We start from the raw sequence: 23,190 nt of genomic DNA on the forward strand, positions 1-23,190 counted from the left end.
ACAGGTATGATAGCTTCTCAGCCTGCAGCAATCTCATTTCGTGCCTTGAATTCGTTAGGTATACCTCTTGGCTGCCCTATACTGTCAATCCGGATTGTCGGATCCGGGTCATATTTTCTCTTCTGCCGTAGCAGAGTCCGCTGCTCAGGGAAGTTAGCATTGGACTGTACTTCAGGGGACATTATAACTTCCTGAAGCAGCATGACACGCGTACATGTTCCTTCCCACCTGAGGGGGAGCGTAGATCTCAGACCTCCTTCCTGTCCACACAGCCACCAAGTATCTGCTAATGGGATAGTCTGAGAGTCCATTGCACCCTCAGGAGGAGGGGAACCCGTCAAGTGTCTTTTACCTGGGGTTATATCCCCTGTCTGAGTGCAGTTGCCTTGGAAGTGGCCAACCGGGTGAGTGCCCACCCGCATGAAACACTCATAATTCAGATGGTCCTGCATTATAAGCTGTTGCAGTGTAGGTGTCTGGCTTCTTTTGTTTACAGCCCATGGTCTGCTGTAATTGCAGTCAGAGGCAAGCTTGCATTGATCAAACTGCGAGGAAGCCTGATATAACATACACCAATATGGGCACATTGGTGCGTTTCTCATACAGCTTTGATAGCAGAGATCTGTTATAACACAAAGCTTCAGGAAGCAAGCCTTAATCGAACCTGAACACTGTCGTTCACATTGCTCCCTATACTCTCTTTGCCACCGCGTGCAAGTGGAGGAGTTATAAGGCATGGGAACTACATGCTGAGTGGGGCTTTCCCTTGAGCACAGGTAACAATTCTGTCTCTTCATCATTCCTGCCGTGTAAGTTGCCCATTGATACCACTGATTAGTACGTGTCTGTAACCATGGTGAGGAGGTAAGTGTCGTGCTCCTCTTACTTCTTTACTGTAGGTTCTGTGGGGACTTACCAGTCCCATTCTATATCTGCCACACTAATGGTTCCCAAGTCTGCACTGCAGCATGTGGGTGCTTTGTCCCCAGGGGCACAACTGGTCATTCCCAGCTCACCCCCATTATCTGCAGAAGCCCTACTATCCACCACCACATCCTGAGGATCTTGAGGCCCGTCCTCAGAATCAAAAATTTCCCTTACTAATTGATCAAACTCCTGCTGTGCAGTGTCAGCTTCTTGTTCCCCCGTCTGTCTCCCGCTAACTGCTTTTCCGCATCACTTACCTCGGACACTTCACCTGATTGCCCTTGCGGGACTGCCCTCGTGCAGTGGTTCAGATGGTACCAGGTGGAGCGGCCTTCTACCTGAACTGCGGTGGGTGATGCCTTGGTTACCGTAAAGGGTCCTTCCCTTCTTGGCTCGTTCCACTTTCTCCGAAAAACTCGCACGTAAACCTGGTCTCCTGTTTTAATCGGTCCTTCCCCTTGTATGGTCTCCGGCTCTTTCTGTTTTTCCTGTGCATAAATAGACCTATGTATCATAGTTAGCTGCTGCATGTATTGTTTCAATTCTATTTCCAATTGTTCCAAACTAGGTCCTTTATACGGCCCTCTCCACTGGGGCACTGGCATGGGCCTCCCAGTGAGCATCTCATGTGGTGTCAGGCATGTCATTCGATTAGTTTGCATGCGGTAACTCATCAATGCTAACGGTAAAGCATCGACCCAATTAAGTTTAGTGTCTGCACAAATTTTGTTTAGTTTGGCTTTTAGGGTTCCATTAATTCTCTCTACCATGCCCTGCGACTGAGGGTGGTATACACATCCAAATCTTAGCTTTATCCTCAGCGCCTGTAGTACCAGTTTGACCACTTTCTGGATAAAAGCTGAACCATTGTCTGAGCTAACTTCTGTAGGTATTCCAAACCTTGGGATCACTTCATTTGTCAGAAATTATACCACTGTCTTCTCACTGGTCTCCTTTGCCCATAGCTCCTCTGCCCCCCTCCTTGGGATTTCCAGTCCTGTCTGGGCTGTTTGAATTTAGTCTGTTCCTGATAGAGCATTTGTGGGAATGCTCCCTCAAAGTCAATTATTGGCATGGGGTTTTCCAGCCCTTGTCTTACAGTATGATCGGTCCCTCCATATAGCAGTGCTTTGTCCAGTTCGATGGCTGTACTCGAACCGGTGGCTGTTGGCAGCATCTTTTTGTTTTTCTCTTTTTCCTTCTTTTTGAGTTCTTCGAGCTGCATTTGTATTAACTTTCTTTGCACCTCTTCCTGCTGCTCAGCCAACCTTTGTTTGCCTTTCCGGTATTTTTCAACCGCATGGACTACGTGGTCTCTAAATTCTTGTGGGGTCTTTGACGTTAGCCCAACCACTTCCTCCAGTTTGGATTTTACTTGTGGTGGCAATGCATCCAAAATGCTATGTTGGAACAGTGAGGTCATAAATAAGCTATTCGCCACCTCTTGCTCAGTCTCCAGTCTCCACCTTTTCAACTGGTTTTCTACGTAGGCTGCTGGTTTTTCAGTGTCTCCCAGTGGATCCCCTTTTAAGGCTTTGGGGTCCACTTTGGGTGGATAAAGCTTTCTGAGGGCCTGCCATACCCTCTGCCTCACTCTGTCAAACCCATCTCCATCAGTTCTTGGGTCGTTCGAGTTTACTATGCCAGCCATTTCCATTAGTTCGTTAAATTTGGAGGTTCCCATCAACCTTATCAACAGTGCCTTCAAATCTCCCATAGCCAATAATCGTCCCATTGTTTCTTCTTCAAAGGCTCTAATCCATTTCCCTGCTCCTTCATGTAGATTGGGCAGAGTGTTTTTCAGCCCTTCTAGGTCCTGGGATCCCCAAGGGATATACTGCATTTGTCCTGATCCTTTTACTAACAACGGCATCATTCTTCCTCCTTCTTCCCACCTGCACTGGCTCTCCTCCTCACCTGACTCCCCATCTGTCTCAGGGTATGTCTTTACTGCCTTCCACACAAATGTCTCCGGGGTCCTCTTCTTCCCTCGGTCTCCCTGTGGAGTCCTTCCTTTCTGTCTTAATTCTATACTTGGTTGGCCCCTGGAGTATTTTTCGCATCTCTTCTGGCAATCCCCTCTCAGTAACTTATCTGGCTCTCTCTCTACTTCCGCAAGTCTCTCCCCTATTGCCTCCTTCTGTCCTTCTAGGGTTATGCCTCCTACCTCTTCCCCACAAATTCTCGTATCCTCTCTCTTTCCACTTAACTCTTGCTCCTCCAATGAGTCACCTTCTTTTCTAGTCTGTTTATTTCTATGGTATAATCGATACTCCTCATATTCCTTTCCCTCTCTCAAGTATTTCATCCGTTCAATCTGTTCTTGAATTTCTCTCTGTACCTGTTCTATCTTTATCCTTTCTGCCTGTATCTCCTTCCATATCGCCGCTTTTTCCTTCTCGTATTTTTTTTCCTCCTCATTATCCCAAACCTGTACTTCTCCCTGCATGTTTACTGTTCCCATCAGCAGGGGGCACTGCTTAGGGGTTCCTTCCTCATTATAGGGAGGGGTTTTTTCTGTTTCTTTCGCATCCGGGTATGGAGCCGAAGCCAGCTTCTCACTGTACCCTTCTCTCTCTCTAACAGGCTGTTTCTCCAGCACCTTAGTGTCTTCCTCGCTTGTAATCAATATTCTACCTGTCCTCCTCAGCCCTTCCCCCTCCGTTCTGAAGAGTTTTAGCACTTCCATTTCTCGTTCTCTTTTTTGCTCTCTTTTCTTAGATTTATCTTTTGATTTGTAATTTTTAATTAGTCCTTCCATTTCTTCGCACAAACTTACATCAAACGTTCCTTCTCTTGGCCACTTTGTGACCAAGTTTTTGGTTCTTTTTTCCCATTTTTCTGAAGTTTTTGTGATCTCATTTTTAATTAACGGGAATTTTTTGCTCAGAATCTCTACTGCCGTTCCTTTACCTGTCATGTTATTCTCTCTTTTAAGGTATTTCAGAGATTCACAGTTTGTTTACTGGATAATATTATTTACTCTAATTCTACACCTAGTCCTAGTCTAACACCACGTGGACTTTTTCTTCACTAAACTTACTCTAATTCTATGCCTAGTCTAACACCTCGCCCGTTCAGACCCTTATCTCTTAAGGCGGTATCCACGAGGATTTTCTACTCTAATTCTATTCTATTTTCCTCACAAATGACCAGGAGACGCAGAAGATTCTTCAAGAAGGATTAAACTTTAATTTGCAAATCAAAGCTGAGACAGTCATTGAGCTAGTTGCTGATTGCCCACCAATCCTTGTACATAGCATTTTTTATAGCAATCTCCTGGTTTAGTTGCATTAGCATATCCAATTGGTCTATAGTTGCGTATCACAAGTACATCCGCCACTATTGTTTCTACCTATTGACTTATTCATGTTCTAGTCCACATCTCTTAGCTACCTCTCATTTACACACCATTGTCTCCTACATTCTTAAGATTTCAAATAGCAAGTTCAAACTACATAATCTGCATCAAGGCTGACTACATAGTTTCGGTTACACAGCAGACAAGTTCAAAGCAAAACATCTCTTAGCTACCTCTCATTACCACACCATTGTCTTCTACATTCAATTGGATACATGCATAGCACATAGCAAACTTCAAAGCTGACTACATCTCTTAGCTACCACTCATTAACATATATTAACACACCATTGTCTTCTACATTCCTAGCATTTCACATAGTTTTGGTTACACAGCAAATAATACAAGTTTTATACTTCATAATATTTTATACTCCAATATCTACAGTTCCGTATCACCAGTACATCAGCTCCCGACTTCACACTATTGTTTCTACCCATTAACTTAATCATGTTCTAAACTACTTTTTGGGCCACGTGTTACCTCATCCCTGGCCACAGTTATCTCTTAGCTAGCCTCTCATTAACACACCATTATCTTCTTATTTGGCTACATTCTTAAGTCACTGATGTGTTCAATAGTACAGAGACAAAACAGAGATTTCATTCTCCTACTAAATTGGATACATACATAGCAAATAGCAAATACAAAACTGACTACATAGTTTTGGTTACACAGCAAACAATGCAACTTTATACTCCAATACGTAACACCAAGCCACATTTCACAAGTATCTGCCTGATTAACATATCAGAAGCTTTCTCAGTTATGTTGCGTAGAAAAACTGTGTTGTTGGACCTGTGCCTTCATCACTTCCACAGTTCTTCTGAGCAGCATAGTCCTTCTTTGATCCAATATGCTTTCCAACTGGAGGCACACAGAGGTTGGCACCAATGCCTGTTTGTCTTCCTTTGGACAATGGCTCATAGCATACAGCATGGAGAGAGCTGTGGCATCATCCAGTACCTTCCTTAATTTGCTTTCAGTTGGCAGAGAGAGTACAGAGAAAATTTACTAGAATATTACCTCAGTTTCAGCACCTAAGTTACAGGGAAAGGTTGACCAAGTTAGGTCTTTATTCTTTGGAGCGTAGAAAGTTAAGGGGGGACTTGATAGAGGTATTTAAAATTATGAGGGGGATAGACACAGAGTTGACGTCGATAGGCTTTTTCCATTGAGAGTAGGGGAGATTCAAACAAGAGGACATGAGTTGAGAGTTAGGGGGCAAAAGTTTAAGGGTAACACGAGGGGGAACTTCTTTACTCAGAGAGTGGTAGCTGTGTGGAACGAGCTTCCAGTAGAAGTGGTAGAGGCAGGTTCGGTATTGTCATTTAAAGTAAAATTGGGTAGGTATATGGACAGGAAAGGAATGGAAGGTTATGGGCTGAGTGCAGGTCGGTGGGACTAGGTGAGAGTAAGCGTTTGGCACGGACTACAAGGGCCGAGATGGCCTGTTTCCATGCTTTCTATTATTAATTTTCACATTGTAAATCTCAAGACTGCACAATCCTGTGTCACTTTCATCATTATCAGATTTTTTTTTTGTCAACAGCATACAGATTAGTGCTCTTTTTGAAACTGCAACTTGACTTTTTAGCTTTTTCTCTTCCCTGGACATTCCTTCTGTTGTCTGCCCAATAAACTCTTTGTATTTGTCCTACTTTGTTATATTTTCTATGTTCTGTCTTTAAATCTGCATTTCTTTGGTTCATGGGTGCCCCTGCCACAACGGTGGCACAATTTGATTGGCCAGGCTGGTTTCTGTTTATAGTCGCTTGTCCTATGCTCACTTTTGTTCTTGACTGTGTCTCTGTCTGCAGTGTCCATTGAAACAGCGATTTCCACTGCTCATTTCGATGTAAGCTGTGTTTCAGTTAGGAGCTGTTTTTGAATGCTTTCTTTTAAGATTCCACAAACTATCATTAAGCCCATTACTGAACTGACAATGCTCAGACGATCTTTGCAATTCAGCCACATATGCTGAAGTGGACTCCCTTTCTTTTTGATTCCACTTATGAAACCTAAAATCTTCTACAATCAACAACGGCTTTGGTTCTAAATGTCAAAACAAAGAAAATCAACAGACGCTGGAAATCTAGGCAACAGATACAAAATTCCAGGGGAACTCAGCAGGCCAGACAGCGCCTATGGAAAAGAGTAAACAGTTGATGTTTCAGGCCGAGACTCTTCATCCAGTCCTGATGAAGGGTCTTAGCCCAAAACATCGACTGTTTACTCTTTTCCATGATGCTGCCTGGCCTGCTGAGTTCCCCCAGTGTTTTGTGTTGTATTGTTTCTAAATGTTCCTGCATCACTTTGACAATCTCAGGAAAGCTCACTTCTGATGGTCAGCTGGAACAGTCAAACTCCAAAGCAAACTGGATACCTTTAGACCTGATGAGCTCAGCAAAATTGGCACTCACTGTTTCATTTGGTTCAAAATACTCTCCCAATAGCTCAGTATACACCAGTGAATTACATATTGTATAATCACACTTGGCGATATTTCTGATGTAGCCACCACTACGTCGAGTGATTAATGTATTTTGGTACAGCTGCCCCAGTGGTGTCTGGAATCAGCCTTTGTCACTGAAGCAACAGGCAGTGGTGATCCAGCAGAGTAAATTCCAGTCAGATCTTCACTTGTAGTTTAAAGCAACAACTGAATCCTCCACAGGTAGTGCTTCTCAGCTAGATGCAAGTAGCATGATCTCCTTGTGTGCTCCTGTTTCTGTGTTGTGCTCCTATGACCTGGTGACTCTGTTTGATGCTATCTATAACCAGATGGAAACGACATGCTTGTTGTATCACCTCACCAATTCAGGCTCCCTTTGTTGCCTTCCAAGACATGCTGGAGAATTGAAATCCAGAAAATAATGACATAATTTTATGGAATTTGGTATGTTCTCTCACCTCTGAACATTTCCTATAAGCTATTCAATATTAATTGGGTCCATACATTTTTACCATTCCAGCCATTATCATGATGAATCTGACTATTGAACTTCATGCTGTTGGGAGCTTGCAATATAATTTCCTCAAAATTAGAGTAAGTTTACTTTATAACATTGCTTATATTAGACATTTCTCAACACTTCTAATATAGAAATAATCACCAATGCCTCCACATCACTGCCACTACCAGGCTGAATGAGGTAAACTCCCCTTTTCAGATCTTCATGAACTTAAAATAACTTCTGGGTCTATATTCTGCACTTTGTTCTACTTGCCCAACACTCTTTATTCTAACTGACCTCCGCCGACTACTTTGTGCTTATTATAGACTTTCTCACTCCCTTTTCCTTCTGTATGCTGGGAAAAAAACTAGTAAGAATCTTGTTGAAGGAACTAAGCTTCAAAAAAATAACGGAGCCAAGCAAGGAAAGGACCTGGAAGGATCTAAGATGAGGATAGCAATCTTAAATTCTTCAGCATGCTATAAAGCATTGAATGCTGCAAAAATAGGAATAATAGAACGGACCACTATTTTGGATTATTATCATTATTACTGTTATTGGGAGATACCACTTTTAGTGCTGATTCCAGTAGCACTCTTGATGCTAGGGAGAAATCCAGGGTGCTCAGCAGGGAATCAGTTAATCAGCTATCTGAATGTTGAAGTTCAAGTTCATTGTCATTCAACCATGTCCATGTATACAGGTAAGCGAAACAATATTCCCAGGTAGTAAGGTGCAAAAGACAGTGCATATATCACAACCACACATAAAATGATATTTACACAATAGTATTAAGAGATTAAAAAATATTCTGTAGAAGTATAAGTTGAAGAAAGTGCATGTATGACATATAGATAAATATATAATAGTATAATGCTATGGGTGCTGTCATAAATAGGGTGTTCAGAAATTTCACAGTCTGGGGTAAGAAGCCTAACAGCCCTTGTTCTTATACTGCAGTACCTTCTGCCTGAGGGTATGAGGTCAAAGAGATTGAGAGACGGATGGTAGACAATGTTGAGGGCACTGCGAACACAGCACTTCTGTTACATGTCCTGGGGGTGGGGGGGGGAGTGGAAGAGAGAGCCTGATGACTCTCTGACTCTCTCAAGTCCTCACGATCCATTACAGTGACTTGCAGTCAGATGCCTCGCAATTCCCAACCCATTCAGTAATACAGCCAGCCAGGATGTTCTCAATGATGCTCCATTACAATGTGGTTAGAATGAGGGTGGGAAGCCTCACTTGCCTCAGTCTCCAAAAGAAGTGGAGGCACTGCTGTGCATTCTTGACTAAACACAATGCTTTGTTTCTAAGTACAAACATAGCTTTCCTTTTCCATTAACCTAATTCCCTTACTCACCAAGAGCTTTTCCCCTTTTACGCTCCACAGATGCACAAGATTCTGCAATGTAATTCAGCGAGTACCCCAAACACATTATTGGGCTCAGCTGGAAAACAAGGGTGTCACTGAGCAGTGGAGACAATTGTGAAAAATGATTATTAGGCACATTCTACTCTTACTAGCCTTTGAAACTAGTTAGACATTGGTGCCTTTTGGAGATTGTCGTCAAAAGGAAACCTGTGATGGCTACATCTTTACAAATGCAAACTTGTCTAGGAAGCTACTTTGGACTAGGTGAAGCCCAAATCATTGTTTTTGTATTTCCGATGCATGAGACTCATGTATAATATTAATAGTCTCCTTCCAGTGAGGTCAAATTGGGGAAGTGAATAGACTTATTTTAAATGTAATTACTTTCATTGTCTGATTAACTTTCTAACTCAAACAGGTATCCAGCAAAAAAGATGTAGTGTGAGAGTCAAATACAAAGAGCTGGTCAGCCTAAACAAGAGAATTATTAAAGTAGCAATGCTTTCTTTGGGTCATTGAAAATGCAGAAAACTGGAAGAGGAATATTTATTATTTAACTTAATGACGTGGCAATTCTTACCGTAGATTCCGGATTATAAGCCGCTACTTTTTTCCCACATTTTGAACAGCTTTGAACTCTGCGGCCTTTAATCCAGAGCGGCTAATACATGGTTTTTTTTCATGCCGCCTCGTAAACATTTTGCCTCGTAACAGTAGACCAATAAAATTGATGAGTAGTTCACAGAGGTCCAATGAAATTGTACGATAAATCAAGCGCACTTTCACAATTAAATTATTGTAAATCAGTCATTTGTACTCACCCTCATCAACATGGAAAACACTCGAAGAAAAGCATTGTGCTGCCTTTATGGCAGTTACTTAGTTTATAATATTTTCGCTTAGTAATTCATTTGTTAGTTAAAGTTAGAAGTGTTTTAACTATATTTGTTTTCTGTACTACATCCCGGGATGCTATGACGTCACACCCGGTTTCGCCGCGTCTTGTGGGATACCGGTTTGCGATCAGACCCGAGCGCGTCAGACCCGAGCACATCAGACCCGATTAGACCCGATCGCGTTACGCGAGCTCATCAGACCCGAGCGAAAACGCTGCTTTTAAGTTAAAGGCGATCAATAACTTTTCCTGGTAGGCTGCAGTATATATATTTTTACCAGTCGCTAGGAGATATTGGAATGTTGTTCGTGCTGTTCAGTAAAAAAGTATATGCAACGTAATTTGTGTTACCGATACGTATGTATATTTAAAAGTAGCCGTATTACAGGCACGGTTCGAAAAAAAGCATTTGCAATATATATTTGTTTGTTACCATATGGATTTAATTAAAAGTTAAAAAATCCTCACGTGTAATATCTTTCTGTGTAAATATCTCATATTACAACGTGGGACACCTGCGGCCGAAAATCCGGTGCGGCCTAAAATCCGGTGCGGCCTTTACAATTAAAAAATTGATTTTATTTCTAAAATTAGAGCCAGCGGCTTTTAATCAGGTGCTCTCTGTAGTCCGGAATCTACGGTACTTACTTGCATCTTAATGCTGTCTTTGAAAACTCCCTTCACAATCACTGTCTAACCACTTCCCTTTGCATTTCCTCTAGACCAATGTCTGCAGTATTACACAGCGGACAGATTTCTCTACCACTGGACAGTGGGATGTAGTGACGAGTGATACTGAGGGAAATTTGGAAACGACTACCTTTGATGCTATTTTGGTCTGTATCGGTCATCATACTGACCATCATTTACCTCTGGATACATTTCCTGGTGAGTAAAATGAGTATATTCATGATGCACCATCAATAACTCTCCGAGACGTGAGGCGAGATATCGGCTTTTATTGACTGGAAGAAAGAATAAGCAGCAATTGACCACCACACTGCATCCTGGAGACTGAGAGGCAGGGCTCAGGCCCCAATCGCCTTTATACCGGGGTCCGTGGGAGGAGCCACAGGAGCAGTCAGCGGGGGGGGCGTGTCCAGACAGGTATATGTAGTTCACCACAATTCATCAGTTAAAGCACAGGTTGAGGGAATTAAGCTGAACATACAGTGTAAGAAATTAGTGAAAGTATTTCCGTTTGCACAGTGTTTCATAAAGCAGCTTCTGCATTGCAAATATTATAATTAATGTTTTTTTTATGTCACCCTGCTACTAGTCTATGGTCAGCAATGTCACCCAAAGAGCAATGTGATACTAACCAAAACTTTTGATAAAGTCAGTACATCCAGAGTTGGGAGACAAGTTGTGAAGTAGCTTGTTAGGTCCTTGGTAGAACACAGAGCAGGAGGAATGTGTAATTTCCAAAGTGGCAGGAACTGGGAAGCGAGTTCCTTTGAAGATGAGAGCTGACACCACCAGCTGAAACCTATTTTTAATATAAATTGTGAAACCGGACTCCATAACAATTTCAAAATTTTTAGATGAGATCATACGAGGAGGAATGGTCAGCTTGGATGATGACTGGTTAAATATTTCTTCTTTGGGTAATTTGTTGCATGAACAATGGATGTGTAATTAGAAACTAGTTTTAAAATAGACAACTGCAAGATATTATTTTTGGTAAGAAAAAATTAAGAGGCCATGTTTTACACGGGAAGAAAAGAATATAAATGAAGTTGTGGGTCAAAGGGTTCTGAGAGAGCAAATATATAAATCACTAAATGTTTTCATTAAGAGCAAACTGTGTGTGTGTGTGTGTGTGTGTGTGTGTGTGTGTGTGTGTGTGTGTGTGTGTGTGTGTGTGTGTGTGTGTGTGTGTGTGTGTGTGTGTGTGTGTGTGTGTGTGTGTGTGTATTTGTGAAAATAGACCTGGGTGCTGTTCTTTCCTCTTTCCTAACCATCTCACCACTCCATCCACCAACTGCAACCTCAACAGAGGTCCTATACCTTTGCTGCACATTTTCTCTATTTATCTTGATTTGGCATGGAGATCTGGAAGCCCCAGGAGCTCTCAAATATTTTCTGAATTCAATTTAAAACAATGATTTTCATTATTCAAATCCTGACTTTAGCAGGAATTTACAACTTAATTATCTCAAAGTATGGATTAAGCAACAAATTTTCAATGTGTGCTATTTTTGGTACACTTCTAAGTTTTTTTTAAAAATTAGTAAAATGTAGAAGGATTCAGTGACTGGAGATACAGTGACACTTTTTTTCTAGGTGGCGACATTAGTAAAGAAACATTAAAGGAACATTAGGATGCAGCTTTAATCTGGCTTGCCAAATATAAATGGCATTGCAGGTGTGAGGGATAAAGACATGAGACTAAAAATAAAATCCAATTGAAAGATTTATCATAAAATGAGAGTTCACAATACAGTGGAAGTACAGCAAGCAGAAAGAAAAGCAAATCGAGGAGATCAGTAGAAATGAGGGGAAAAAATGACTATCAGTCTAAGTGTTAACAGGAAAGGTTTCGAAAATTAGAGAATATTTTAAGTGTTGGGAAATCTTAAACAATTTGATAGGGGAGAAAGAAAATATTTAACATGTATGACATGTTTAGAGTTACGGAGTCATAGAAAAGTACAGCACAGAAACAGGCCCTACAGCCCATCTAGGCCGTGCCAAACCATTTAAGCAGCCTACTCCTGTCAACTGGCACCGGGCCCATAGCCCTCCGTACCCCTACCATCCAGGTACCTGTCCAAACTTCTCTTAAATGTTGAAATTGAGCTTGCATGCATCACTTGCGCTGGCAGCTCATTCCACACTTTCACAACCCTCTGAATGAAGAAGTGTCTCTTTCTGTTTCCCTTAAAATTTTCACCTTTCACCCTTGACCCATGACCTCTAGTTGTAATCCCACCCAATTCAGACAGAAAAGTGTGAGAAAAAGAACAGTACTTTTCAAGTGGGATTGGACAGCGTGGACATATTTAGCATGTTCTTTACAAAATATATTTATGGAGTTTGTGCTTGTTGAGCCCAATTGGTGGAACTTGACCAGGGATTTGAGAAAATGTAAAGCTGTAGGAAAATAGACTTGAGAAAACAGCCAGAGTCAATGAGTAAATAACCACCTCCTGTACTGAAATTTTGATGACAATTTACTGCACAAGCATAAATATGAAATTTACTTAGCTTACTGTGTAATGTATATTTACTATAATTACCGAGTATACTCACCAAGCAAATGCTCTAACATTGTCTCTCCTGATTTTCCCCAGGCATAGAAAAGTTCAAGGGTCAATACATGCATAGTAAAGATTATAAAGAACCCTTAAAATTTGAAGGGAAAAGAGTGGTAATAATTGGAACTGGGAGCACTGGGGGCGACCTTGCAGTGGAAATCAGTCAACGTGCGAAACAGGTGAGGAGCAGCACAGACAAAAATATCTAAACCTGGTCTGTGTTCTGTGAGATATATCATTGTTCCATCCATATGTATCCCTTTATGTCACTGTACATTAAAATCCAGTCTAGTCTCAAATTTAAGATTTATTAATTGAACAAGCGTTTAGTGCCCTTTTCAAGAGAAGTTTTTTTTTATCATTCTCTGGGTGAAGTATTTTAGCTTCTCTTCATAATGACCTAACTAAACGTTCCCCACCAGCAGAAAAAGTTCCCCTCTTTGCTACTAATTTCTTTAAAAGTCATTATAAACTTAAATTAACTCATCCTTTTATATTGAATTATAAAGAATTATCTCTCTTACGTATCGGGTACTGAGGGGTGAGCTTTTCGAGAGGTACAATGGATTCTGGTTAATTGGGCCATCAGCTAATCGGGGCAGTCTCTTATTTGGGACAACTCTTAAAGAACAAACACTACTAGAAAAATAATCCCCTCATTTATTTGGGACACTAAGCCATTTAATTGTGGCAGGATGCTGTTACCGAACAGTTTCTAACTAGTGTCAGTCACATGCACTTGCATTGCTGTTAGACACTACACCATGCTTAGAGCGAACAGTTTTGAAATAGTGTCAGTTGTGTCTGTTTGTTTTCAAGATGTATTGGTTTTTGTCACTGATAGTTGTTACGAAGTAAGCAATAAAACCATTCAGAACTGCTTTGTTCGCTGCGGTTTCAAGCATTCAGGTTTGGCAGTGCCACAAATGGCCAGGATAGAACATGAAACAATCTCTAATTCAACAAGTAAGGCACTATGAAGAATTTGAAGGTATCAATAATTACCTTGAATGTGACAATTAAAATGAAGACTTGGTGGATGCTATCATCAACAACATCGTATTAAGGCAGTCCATTACATCTGCTGATTTTTTTCCATGGATAAAAAGAAAGCAAGACAGATGAGTTCCTCTGTCAATTAGTATTAGGAACTAATACAGTTTTATAGTATGGTGGTAGTATTGGTAGTGTTCTGATTCATTCTGTACTCACTTAAATACATAATTTATTGCTCAATTTGCCTTTATTTATACCTTTTTAACTATTTCCATGTAGCTTCAGCTAAAAGGAGCAGCCGTTTAATTGGGCTACAATGTACTGGTCCTGATGTTTCCAAATTAACTGGAATCCACTGTACACAGTATTATCAGGGGTATAGATAGGCGAATGCTCAGTCTTTTTCCAAGGTAGGGGAGTCTAAAACTAGAAGGTATAGGTTTACGGTGAGGGGGGAGTTTTAAAAGGAGGTATGAGAGGTAGCACTTTCACACAGAGAATGATGAGTAAATGGAAAGAGCTGCCAGACAAAGTAGTAGAGGTGGGTACAATTACAACATTGAACAGATGCTTACATGGGTATATGGATAAGAAATATTTGAGGGATGTGGGCCAAATGTGGGGAAATGGGATGAACTCAGCTTGGCGGAGCTGTGCTGAAGAGCCTGTCTTCATGGTCTATAACTCTGTGACTCCATAATGACAGCTAATGCTCCTCTCGTTGGTTATTTGTGTGACCAGAATAGAACCGTGCATGATAAGATGGACTCTTGAACTCATTATGGCCTTGCACCTTATCATTTACTACACAGCATTTTCTTTGCAACCAGATTACTCTGCAACCTGTTATTGGTTTTGCCTTGTTTCAACACAGTGTACTGATATGTTGGCATAATTTGCATTGATGGCTTGCAAAACAAATCTTATCACTGTCTTAGTACATGTGACAATAATAAAGCAATTTAAAACTTAAAATCTAAGGTGGCTAGATCTGCATTAATCAGAAATGTTGTTAGATTTGGAGCACAGGGAGAACAGGGGATGTTGTCGACCTTGTAATACCAGAAATAAAGGGGGAGTTAGTCCTTTTGTTGCTATACTCCTATATTACCCACAGCACAATCCTCCTTCAAACTCCTCATTTAACCCTATCAACATGTCCTTCTATTCCTTTCTTTCTCCCAATGTGCTTCATGCTGTTTGTCTCAACTATTCCAACAGTAGCAAATTACACATTCTAGCCACCAGCTGGATAAAAGAATTTCTTCTGAATTCTTTGCTCGATTTATGTTTATGCACCCCCCCCCCCCCAGGTTGCCTCAGGCTCGCTCAGCTCGTTCTCGTCTAGGGGGAGCAGCTTTCGGCCCCGCCAAACTGGGTAATCAGCTGGTGTGGATGCTGTGTGATGTCCCCGCCTCACCCAAAAACAGACAGTACCCCATATGTGATTAAATGATTACAATTTATGAATATTACTATAACTAAGTGATTAATAACAATACAGTATATATGAAGGAAAAGAAAATAAAGAAAAGGTGCCAAACTTATCAAAGTCCAAACCACCTCGTGCACAACCGTTGGAGCTCAATTACTGAAGTCTTCTGGCCACCATTCGATCCCCTCCGAACTCCTCGACTCGCAGCTCAGGACCACCTGAAGTAGTCAACCAAGCACATCTATCTTTGTCGCCTCTCCTCGGGGTACCTCCTGGCCTCAGACCCCCGCTTGGGGTCTGTTCCTCGCCCAGTTTACAGCATTGCGTCCTCTCTCTCTCACCCCCTCGCGCCAATCTCCCCAAAAGCCCGCCAACAATAGCTTACAGACTCAGAAGAAAGAACAACATTAATCTCAATTGGTTTACAAAGGTATACAATTCTCGTTATCAGTAAATTTTAACCCAAACAATCTTCCAGCACTCTCTCGCAACAAAGCATTTTTACTTTTAACAAAACAAAGATGCCATTTTGATTAACATACGCAGTAACAAAGAAAAAGAAGAAACCCCCTTTACACTTATAACACCTTTAATAAAGCCAATTTAAATACCTTACCTAGAAATTCTTCCTTCTGCATTTCAAGGACTAATTATTTTCTCTATGTGATGTTTACACATTTTCTTAGGCTAAAGGAACTGACTATTAATTAGCAGTCCAGGCAGCATCTGTGGAAAAGAGTAAACAACCAACATTTTGGGCCGAGACCCTTCGTCAGGACTGGAAAGAAAGATGAGAAGTTAGAACGAAGGGGTAGGGGGAGGGGAGAAAGAAGTACAGGGGTGTAGGTGACAGGTGAAACTGGGAGAGGGGAGGGGTGAAGTAAAAAGCTGGGAAGCTGATAGGTGAAAGAGATAAAGGACTGGAGAAGGGGGAGTCTGATAGGAGAGGATACAAGACCATTGAAGAAAAGGAAGAGGGAGGTGATGAGCAGGTAAGGAGATGAGGTGAGAGAAGGAAACGGGAATAGGAATGGTAAAGAGAGGGACGCAAATACCAGAAGTTTGAGAAACCAATGTTCATGCCACCTGGTTGGAGGCTACCCAGAGAGAATATAAACAACACCTATATTCCAGCAACACACACAAAATGCTGGTGGAACGCAGCAGGCCAGGCAGCATCTATAGGGAGAAGTTCAGTCGACGTTTCGGGCCAAGACCCTTCGTCAGGACTAACTGAAAGGAGAAATAGTAAGAGATTTGAAAGTGGGAGGGGGAGATCTGAAATGATAGGAGAAGACAGGAGGGGGAGCGATAAAGCTAAGAGCTGAGAAGTTAATTGGAAAAAGGGATACACAACTGGAGAAGGGAGAGGATCATGGGACGGGAGGCCTAGGGAGAAAGAAAGGGGGAGGGGAGCACCAGAGGGAGATGGAGAGCAGGCAAGGAGTGATTGTGAGAGGGGCAGAGAGAGAAAAAAAGGGAAAAATAATAAATAAACAAACAAACAAATAAATAAGGGATGGGGTAAGAAGGGGAGGGGTGCATTAATGGAAGTTAGAGAAATCAATGTTCAACACCTATATTCCATCAGGGAGGAGCAACACTTTATATTCTAGCTGGGTAGCCTCCAACCTGTTTACTCTTTTCCATAGATGCTGCCTGACCTGCTGAGTTCCTTCAGCATTTTGTGTGTGTTGCTTGGATTTGCAGCATCTGCAGATTTTCTTGTCTTTGACTATTGACTAGAAGTGGAAACCCCTAATGCAATCAATAGACAATAGAGACAATAGACAACAGGTGCAGAAGTAGACCATTCAGCCCTTCGAGCCTGCACCGCCATTTTAAGATCATGGCTGATCATCTACTATCAATACCCGGTTCCTGCCTTGTCCCCATATCCCTTGATTCCCCTATCCATAAGATACCTATCTAGCTCCTTCTTGAAAGCATCCAGAGAATTGGCCTCCACTTCCTTCCGAGGCAGTGCATTCCAGACCCCCACAACTCTCTGGGAGAAGAAGTTTTTCCTTAACTCTGTCCTAAATGACCTACCCCTTATTCTCAAACCATGCCCTCTGGTACTGGACTCTCCCAGCATCTGGAACATATTTCCTGCCTCTATCTTGTCCAATCCCTTAATAATCTTATATGTTGCAATCAGATCCCCTCTCAATCTCCTTAATTCCAGCGTGTACAAGCCCAGTCTCTCTAACCTCTCTGCGTAAGACAGTCCGGACATCCCAGGAATTAACCTTGTGAATCTACGCTGCACTTCCTCTACAGCCAGGATGTCCTTCCTTAACCTTGGAGACCAAAACTGTACACAATACTCCAGGTGTGGTCTCATCAGGGCCCTGTACAAATGCAAGAGGATTTCCTTGCTCTTGTACTCAATTCCCTTTGTAATAAAGGCCAACATTCCATTAGCCTTCTTCACTGCCTGCTGCACTTGCTCATTCACCTTCAGTGACTGATGAACAAGGACTCCTAGATCTCTTTGTATTTCTCCGTTACCTAACTCTACACCATTCAGATAATAATCTGCCTTCCTGTTCTTACTCCCAAAGTGGATAACCTCACACTTATTCACATTAAATGTCATCAGCCAAGTATCTGCCCACTCACCCAGCCTATCCAAGTCACCCTGAATTCTCCTAACATCCTCATCACATGTCACACTGCCACCCAGCTTAGTATCATCAGCAAACTTGCTGATGTTATTCTCAATGCCTTCATCTAAATCGTTGACGTAAATCGTAAACAGCTGTGGTCCCAATACCGAGCCCTGTGGCACCCCACTAGTCACCACCTGCCATTCCGAGAAACACCCATTCACCGCTACCCTTTGCTTTCTATCTGCCAACCAGTTTTCTATCCATGTCAATGTCTTCCCCCCAATGCCATGAGCTTTGATTTTACCCACCAATCTCCTATGTGGGACCTTATCAAATGCCTTCTGAAAATCGAGGTACACTACATCCACTGGATCTCCCCCGTCTAACTTCCTGGTTACATCCTCGAAAAACTCCAATAGATTAGTCAAGCATGATTTACCCTTGGTAAATCCATGCTGGCTTGGCCCAATCCTATCACTGCTATCTAGATATGCCACTACTTCATCTTTAATAATGGACTCTAGCATCTTCCCCACTACTGATGTTAGGCTGACAGGTCGATAGTTCTCTGTTTTCTCCCTCCCTCCTTTCTTAAAAAGTTGGATAACATTAGCCATTCTCCAATCCTCAGGAACTGATCCTGAATCGAAGGAACATTGGAAAATGATTACCAATGCATCCGCAATTTCCAAGGCCAACTCCATTAGTACCCTAGGATGCAGACCATCTGGACCTGGGTATTTGTCAGCCTTCAGTCCCATCAGTCTACTCATCACCATTTCCTTCCTAATCTCAATCTGTTTCATTTCCTCTGTTATCCTATGTCCTTGGCCCATCCATACATCTGGGAGATTGCTTGTGTCTTCCTTAGTGAAGACAGATTTAAAGTACTTATTAAATTCTTCTGCCATTTCTCTGTTTCCCATAACAATTTCACCCAATTCATTCTTCAAGGGCCCAACATTGTTCTTAACTATCTTCTTTCTCTTCACATACCTAAAAAAGCTTTTGCTATCCTCCTTTATATTCCTGGCTAGCTTGCGTTCATACCTCATTTTTTCTCCCCGTATTGCCTTTTTAGTTAAGTTCTGTTGTTCCTTAAAAATTTCCCAATCATCTGTCCTCCCACTCACCTTAGCTCTGTCATACTTCCTTTTTTTTAATGCTATGCAATCTCTGACTTCCTTTGTCAACCACTGTGGCCCCTTTCCCCCCTTTGAATCCTTCCTTCTCCGGGGGATGAACTGATTTTGCACCTTGTGCATTATTCCCAAGAATACCTGCCATTGCTGTTCCACTGTCTTTTCTGCTAGGATATCCGTCCAGTTAACTTTGGCCAGCTCCTCCCTCATGGCTCCATAGTCTCCTTTGTTCAACTGCAACACCGACACCTCCGAGCTGCCCTTATCCTTCTCAAATTGCAGATAAAAAATTATCATATTATGATCACTACTTCCTAATGGCTCCTTTACTTCAAGATCGCTTATCAAATCCTGTTCATTACATAACACTAAATCCAGAATAGCCTTGTCCCTGGTCGGCTCTCGTACAAGCTGTTCCAAGAATGCATCCCATAGGCACTCTACAAACTCCCTATCCTGGGGTCCAGCACCAACCTGATTCTCCCAGTTCACCTGCATGTTGAAATCCCCCATAACTACTGCGACATTACCTTTGCCATCTTCTTCCCCATCATCCTCCAGAATCAAAAGCACATAGCTTTCTCTGGAGGGAAAAATAAATGCATTTTTGATAGTGTATCTTGACGTTTGTCCAAGTTGCAAAATTTTACAATTTGCTATCTTTTACTTTCTCAAATGTCTTGCAGGTGTTTCTGAGTACAAGAAGGGGTATCTGGGTAATTAATCGTGTGGCTGAAAGAGGATACCCTATGGACATGATGTATAGCCGTCGCATTTATAGCCTGTTTTTTTCACCTTTAACTGCCTCACTAATGCAGAGAAAGCTAAACAATCGATTTGATCATGCAAACTATGGTTTGCAATCTACCCACAGGTCTGTAATACCAGGCAGCTTTCTGCTCATGGGGCTAAACTTTGTGATGCAGATTCATCTTCATTTTGCTTTAAACTGCTCTTAGAAACCTCACTTTGTCCTTGTCCTATTTAAATGTGCTTTAATGTCACACTTTATTTGTTCATTCTCATGTGAAACATTTGGGAATGCTTCAAAGGCTATAGAATTGCAAATAAAACAGAAGATGTTGGACATAATCACAGTATCAGCCAGCATCTGTGAAGAGCGAGAAACAAGAGATAATATTTCAAGTAACACACACAAAACGCTGGAGGAAATGTACAGTCGACGTTTCGGACTAAAACCCTTTGGCAGGACTGGTGAAAAAAAGCTGAGGAGTAGATACTTCAAATCAGCTCTGTGTACTTTTATATCTTTTTCTGGCCAAATGTCAGTCAATCTCAAATTAATCTGTCTTCTGCTCCATTTTATAGCAGATGGTTCAACCCTTGAACAAACCTCTGGGTTTTCTCTTTAATGGTCTAATATTGCTTTTAAGTTGTGCTCCCTTGAACTGGTTGTCTCCAGCAGAAGGAATTCCCATGAACTGATAACCAATCATTGACCTGAAAGATGAGACCTGACGTTTTGGCCCAAAATGTTAATAGTTTGCTCTTTTCCATAGATGCTGCCTGGCCTGCTGAGTACCGTTGGCACTTTGTGTGTGTCACTTTGATTTCCAGCGTCTGCAGATTTTCTTGTGTTTGAGTTTAACTCTTGTTTCTTTCTCCACATTTGCTGCTGGAGCTGCTAGGCATTTTCTATTTTATTTCAGAGTTTTTGGCATCTGCACCATTTGAGTTTGGTTCATAAAATTGCTGTAGGTTGTAATGATAAGCTTTTATTTTTAACTGTGAGTGGGCAGAAGTTTGCTATTTTTCAGTGACCGGCTCATTGTGACAATTGCTTTCATCTTACTTATTCTTCCCTACCTAATTTCCCAATTTTCTGGTGTATATTTGTTCTATACCGGAGCAGACTAACCCAGATCCCGAATGTCGTCCAGAAGCAAGAGTCATTGGAACATGGAGCAAAGACCAAGCCAGTACTCACACATGTGTTCAATTTCTATGCCATGGCACCCAAGCTAATTTTCCTTTTTTTCCTATCTACTTCACTACTGCACATCTTAGCATCACCTTTCCCTTGATTCTGATCAGGCTCAACTTACTTTCCATACAGGTAGTTGTGGACGTAGTTACTTATTTATATGCTTTTATTTTGTAAGGGTTTTCTCTTTTACCAGATCAATGCAGCACTTGAATTTTTCATTCATTGCCCAAAATGGTTATTCTCCACTTCTGATCATCTATTAGAGTGTATAGTCTAACAGCATCTCCAGTCTATCGTATATCAACTTCCACACTTCTGTCACTGTTGCATTATCCCTATGCTCTATCCGCTACTAGTTTTCACCAATTGGGAGAATCCCATGAAAGGACTCGCCTTCCCAATATAGTCCAATAATAAAGTCCTTTTGCTTTTGATTATCTCATGCTGATTTTATTGTATCAACCATCTGTGTCAATTCTGAAAGATTAACATTAATGCCCTAAAATCAGTGCGGATGGGATGTTCTCTCTTTTTTTTTCAGTTTATACAGCCAACATCCAGCAGTTAATGATGATTTGCCAAATCGCATTTTATCCGGACGTGTTCTTGTGAAACCTAATGTGAAGCAGTTCACTGAATCAGCAGCCATCTTTGAAGATGGTACAGTGGAAGATATTGATGCTGTTATTTTTGCAACAGGATACAGTTTTGCTTTCCCATTTCTGAATGAGTCTGTCATCAAAGTTAACAGAAACCATGCCCTTCTTTATAAGAATGTCTTTCCACCTCAGCTGGAGCAGCCGACTCTAGCCATCATTGGTCTTATCCAGACATTGGGATCCATTATACCAATATCTGAAATGCAGGCTCGTTGGGCCACAAGGGTGCTTAAAGGTATGCAGGCATTTTTTGAAAATATCAGTAACAAGCATTGTAAGCATTTTTCATTGATAATATGCAATATACATATTTTCCATTGGTTGTTGAGATGATATAGTTATGGGGATATTTTATTGCTGCACTCAAAAGTTTCCATCTACTTCAAAAGGGCATCAGTCATACAGTGCCCAAGAAGAGCAGGGTAAGCTGCCTCAATGACTATGAACCAGTAGCGCTCACATCCACCGTGATAATACGCTTTAAGAGGTTGGTCATGGCTAAAATTAACTGCTGACCGAGCAAGGATCTGAACGCAATGCAATTTGCCTATCACTACGAAAGGTCTGCTGTAAATGCAATCTCACTGTTTGTCCACTCAGCCTCGGACCACCTGGACAACAACAATACCTGCATTAAGGCTGATGTTTATTAACTACAGCTTGGCATTTGATACCATCATTCCATCAATACAATTCAACTGGCTTCAAAACCTTGGGCTTATGTACTGCAACTTCTTCACCAGGTGACCACAGGCAGTGCAGATCAGTAATAATATCTCCTCCTTTCTGACAGTTCTACTCGCTCTACCCTCGGGGCTGTATGGCTAGGTGCGACTTAAATGCACCTATAAATTCATCAAGAGCACCACTTGTTCCAGAATCTCAGATAGTGATGAGGAGGCACGCAGGAGCAAGACAGATGGTCTGGTTAGAGTCGCAACAACAATCTTGCCCTCAACATCAGCATTACCAAGGAATTGGTTGTCTCTTCAGGAGGAAGAAGTCACGGGAGCACACGATTCTTACTGTGGGATCAGTGGTGGAAAAGGTGAGCATCGACATTACAGAGGATCTGTCCTGGGCCCACCATACTGATGCAGTCACAAAGATGGCACGTCAGCGTTTATACTTCATTACGAGTATGAGGAGATTTGTTATACCACCAAAGACTCTTAACAAATTTCTACAAATGTACAGTGGAGCATATTGTGAATGATTGCATCACACCCTTGTATGGAGGCTTCGATACACAGAATCAAAAGAGGTTGTAGACTCCAGCAGCTCCAAATCACCCTACCATCAAGGACATCTTCAAAAGGTGGTGCCTCTAGAAAGCAACCTCCAACATTATGGATCCTGAACATCTGGGACAGGCCCTCTTCTCATTTCTATCATCAGGGAAGAGATACAGGAGCTTGAAGACCCATGCTCAACATTTTAGAAACTGTTTATTTCTCTCCGATATCAGATTTCTAAACAGACCCTGAACACCACCTCACTAATCCTCTTTTGCACAGCTGGCTTATTTATTTTATTGTAATTTACAGTAATTCTTTATGCCTTGTGCTGTACAGCTGCCATAAAATGACACAGTTCATGACTTTGTCAATGATCGTAGCC

At 41.7% G+C, this 23,190-nt stretch overlaps 1 protein-coding gene across 1 annotated transcript in view; it reads left to right on the plus strand.

Moving 5' to 3' along the window:
- The window catches only part of LOC140737397 (flavin-containing monooxygenase 5-like), a 138,083-nt gene that overhangs the window by 108,535 nt on the left and 6,358 nt on the right, over nt 1-23,190 (plus strand). The window contains exons 6-9 of the mRNA XM_073063881.1: nt 10,238-10,403; nt 12,812-12,954; nt 19,650-19,837; nt 21,453-21,805. Of these exons, the coding sequence (XP_072919982.1) occupies nt 10,238-10,403; nt 12,812-12,954; nt 19,650-19,837; nt 21,453-21,805 (850 nt within the window). The remainder of the gene's footprint in view (nt 1-10,237; nt 10,404-12,811; nt 12,955-19,649; nt 19,838-21,452; nt 21,806-23,190) is intronic.

Source organism: Hemitrygon akajei, chromosome 12 (assembly GCF_048418815.1).
Source record: "Hemitrygon akajei chromosome 12, sHemAka1.3, whole genome shotgun sequence".
NCBI classification, from domain to species: Eukaryota; Metazoa; Chordata; class Chondrichthyes; order Myliobatiformes; family Dasyatidae; genus Hemitrygon; species Hemitrygon akajei.